Genomic DNA, 3,987 nt, shown 5'->3' with positions numbered 1-3,987 from the left:
CATCTCTCCGGTAAGGAGACGGACCGTCACACGTCGTCGGAAGGAGAAATGTCCGTACTGTGATTCTACATTGACGGGATTCTCGAATCTCGTCAGTCACTGTCGGTCATTTCATCCGGAACGCCCTCCACCGCTTCCCGAGCTCAAATGCGATTTCTGTGACATGGTTTTCCCCACACGGAGAAGCACCGCACAGCACAGAAGTCGCTGCGCACACAACCCAGACGCCACTCGACACCTAAACAGCAGTGCCAGGAGGCGATCTCTGCTACCGCAGGATCAGCCAGCTTCCACAAGCACGCCAATTGGCCCGCAGGAAACCTTGCACCATCTGCTTCTAGAATGTCCAGGCACCTTGGCTGTGCGCCAACGGCTGGGCATTGAACAAGACCTTCGCCTCGGAAAGTTCTCTCAATGGCAGTTGCTTCACAGCAGGAAACTTTTGTCGCTGCTCGACCACCTCCTCGGCACCCTGATGGCATTGTATAGCTAGACGCGCTGGTAAGAGAAGAAAAAAAAAAAAACAACTGGAGACAGTGACGGCAGCACCGCGGTCTCCCACACCACCACCCCTCTTTTGCTTCTTCTTGTTGCGTGTGCGGCTGCTGCTGCGGTGGTGGCCGCGTGAGAGTGAGGGAGAGAGAGCCATGCACCGCCCGCACACACACTCGTCCTTCTCTCACTCTCTGTGTGTGTGTCCCCTTGCATGGACTCTCGCCCTCACCTCATCCCACGAAGCACACACATAATGTGCCCATTGTATATATGCATGCACACCCATGCAGGCCCGTTGGTGCTCTCTTTTGCACGACACGCACCGCTGCCGTCCTGCCTGGCTGCATGGGCGGAGCACCGTAACTGTTTCTGTTTTGTTTTTATTGCATTGAGTGGGCGACCTCTCTCTCTCTCTCTCCCTGTGTGTGTGTTTTGCTTTACGGGAGCAATGAGAGTGTGTGCGCTGGTCGTCCCACGCTTCGGCTTTTTGTTTTGCTTTTCATTGTTTTGTGGTTGAGTGCTCCCTTTCCGCGGGCTGCGTGTGTGTGTTTGTGTGTGATGATATGAGTAATTTGCGTGTGTGCTATCTGCCTCTCTCTGCCGTTGCTTTCTTCAGACTCTCTTGTGGCGCACAGCTGCTCTGCAATTATAGGCGCTGCCAAACACACAAGCACATGCACACACATGCCGTGTTTAAAACGCTGAGAATGCATGCACGCACAGGATTCTGGCTGCGACGTCCCTTGCGAGGAGGGAGGACGGGAGCCTGCGATTTATTTTTTGACACGTTGCAGGCGTGTAGTCGATTGGGTGGTGTGGTTTAGGGTGCCTGGGACAAGTGCGGATTGCTTCTCGTCCAGCAGCTGCACGTGCCAATGTGTATCTCCCATGCTGAGTATACTTTGGTCAGGGATTCTTTGCCTGCGTGGGTGATGTGCGCTGGCGGATGCGCTGGAAGGGTGAACAGTAAAATGACTGGCGACAGCGCGTGGGCTTTGCAAAGGACGGTTGTGCTCTTGCATCCCGCTGGGTTTTTTTTGTGTGTGTTGGTGTTTCTCGGTGTGTGCTGACGCATGGAAGAATCACCTGCCGTAGCTTCTTCTGCTGGTGGTGGCAGCTGCTGTGTGTTCCCGGTGCACTGTTATTCCTTCTCTTGTTCCGTGTGTCTGTGTGCGTGAGTTGTTGTTGTGGGGAGTGACTGCAGCGGGGATGGTGATGCCACTCACTGTGGATGGGTGACGGTGGTTACTGTTGTACTTCTTTTATTGACATGTTTTCCTTTATTTCTTTCTCACCCTCACAAAGAAGGGAAAAAAGCACTAATCGCTACTGTGAAATTCGAGGACACTGAAAGGACCAACAACACACACACCGTCCACACACACATATTTATATGCTCTCACCTGTTGCTGCAGTGAAGGCACCCCGCACACACAACCGTCGCCGCGTGACCGGATCCAGCGGAAGGAGGAGCGAAGGAAGAGAGAGTGAGCGGCAGAGGCCCAGCATGGCCCGGCGTGTGTTTACTTCTGCTGTGCTGCTCCTCCTCGTCGTAGTGATGATGTGCTGCGGCAGTGGAGGTGCACAAGCTGGTGTGGAGGATCAGTCGTCTGGTTCAAGGCTTCAATGGGAGGTCATCACTGACGATGGTGTAACTATGGACTTTTTGAGTGTTCCCGGCCTTCTAAAAGTGGGGAGTGGCGTATTTGTCGTTGCCGAGGCGCAGTGCAAGAAGAATGATGGAGAAGATACCTTTACTGGCATTGCATCCCAACTTCTCACGATGGAAACGGGTAACGAACCGAAGGAAGTTCTGAAGGATGCCAAAAAGAACACACAAGTTATGGAGGAAGTCACTTCTGCAAAGGAGAAGAAGAAAGTAGATGTGAGCCGACCAACAGCAGTTGTTGAGGGAAATGATATTTACATGCTTGTTGGAAAACACAGCCATGAAGCTGCCGGTAACTGTCAGGCTGAGACCGATAATTTCAAATCGGGAATGTTGCTGGTGAAGGGTGAGGTCGGTGAAGGCGGCGACAAAAAAATCCGTTGGAAGGAAACTGACGGTGTACCGTGCACTCTAGGCGAAAAACAAAACTCCTTGAAGTGGCTGATTGGAGGCGGTGGATCGGGTGTCAAGTTGAAGGACGGTACACTTGTGTTTCCGCTGGAAGGCACGAAGAAGGAGGAGGGAACTGGAATGGATGGAAAGAAAAAAACCGTTTCTTTGGTACTATACTTGCAGGATACTAATAGTTGGAAGCTGTCGAAGGGGATGTCTGCCGATGGCTGCAGTGATCCCTCCGTCGTGGAGTGGGAGAAGGAGGGCAAACTCATGATGATGACAGCGTGTGATGATGGCCGTCGCAGGGTGTACGAGTCCGGCGACAAGGGGAATACGTGGACGGAGGCACTCGGGACACTCTCGCGTGTGTGGGGCAACAAAAAGGACGGAGAAGGGAAGGCCGTTAGGAGCGGGTTCATCACAGCGACTTTTGGCACTGGAGATGAGCAGAAAAATGTGATGCTCGTTACTCTGCCGGTGTATGCCAAAGAAAAACAAAAAGAAAAAGAGAGGGGCGAACTCCATCTTTGGCTGACGGACAATACGCACATTGTTGATATTGGGCCGGTATCCGGGAAGGACGATGGCGTTGCCGCCAGCTCCCTGCTGTACAAAGGTGCTGAAAGTGAAACTAATGAGGAGTTGGTTGCACTGTACGAGAAGAAGAAGGACGGTGGGGGGAAACCATCAAACAGCCTTTGGTCTGTGCGTCTGACTGCGCAGCTGGAGCGGGTGAAGGAGGTGCTGGAGACCTGGAAGGAAGTGGACGAGCATGTCTCCAAGCTGTGTTCTCCTGAGAGTGCTAAGGAGGACACCTCACCTGACAATGCTTGCAGCGCTGCCATTCCGACGGATGGGCTGGTTGGCTTTTTATCCGGCAACTTCTCTGATGGCACATGGAGGGACGAGTACCTCGGGGTGAACGCAACAGTAAAGAAGGGAGCGGAAGAAGGAGCGTCAGCAGCGGTAGCAGAGAAAGCAGAGTCTTCAGATGGCGTGAAGTTCACAGGGCGTGGTGCGTGGGCGGAGTGGCCCGTTGGCAGTCAGGGGGAGAATCAGCTGTACCACTTTGCGAATTACAACTTCACTCTTGTGGCGACGGTGTCCATCGACGGTGAGCCGACGAAGGAGGGTCCTATTTCTTTGATGGGTGCGAAGATGAAGGATGCAGAGAATCCAGTACTTCTTGGACTGTTGTACAGAAACAACAACGAGAAGAAATGGATGCTACTGTGCGATGGCAGAGAGAACAAGGGGCTCAGCAGCCCTTGGCAACCAGGGAAAAAACACCAATTGGCCATTGTGCTACAGAGCGGCAGCCAGATCTCGGCGTACGTTGATGGTCAGCCTGTGGGTGGGGATGAACAATGTGCATTGGAAACTACGGAATCAAAGGTGATATCACACTTCTACATTGGAGGGGATGG

At 53.1% G+C, this 3,987-nt stretch overlaps 1 protein-coding gene and 1 pseudogene across 1 annotated transcript, besides 1 other annotated feature; both read left to right on the top strand.

Moving 5' to 3' along the window:
* Positions 1-3,987: a sequence feature (areas not merged during assembly with more than two copies in the genome that could not be assigned to a particular haplotype).
* Positions 491-628, top strand: Tc00.1047053503427.19 (annotated as a pseudogene).
* Positions 1,889-3,987, top strand: Tc00.1047053503427.9 (trans-sialidase, putative; the record flags this gene model as incomplete). Its single annotated transcript, XM_798111.1, has 1 exon — positions 1,889-3,987. A coding segment is annotated over one exon (2,099 nt), but the record flags the coding sequence as incomplete, so codon positions are not given.

The sequence above is a fragment of the Trypanosoma cruzi genome, genomic scaffold, assembly GCF_000209065.1.
Source record: "Trypanosoma cruzi strain CL Brener 1047053515899 genomic scaffold, whole genome shotgun sequence".
Taxonomy (NCBI): domain Eukaryota; phylum Euglenozoa; class Kinetoplastea; order Trypanosomatida; family Trypanosomatidae; genus Trypanosoma; species Trypanosoma cruzi.
Note: the sequence above shows the minus strand (reverse complement) of the source record. Positions and strands in the feature narration are given on the sequence as shown.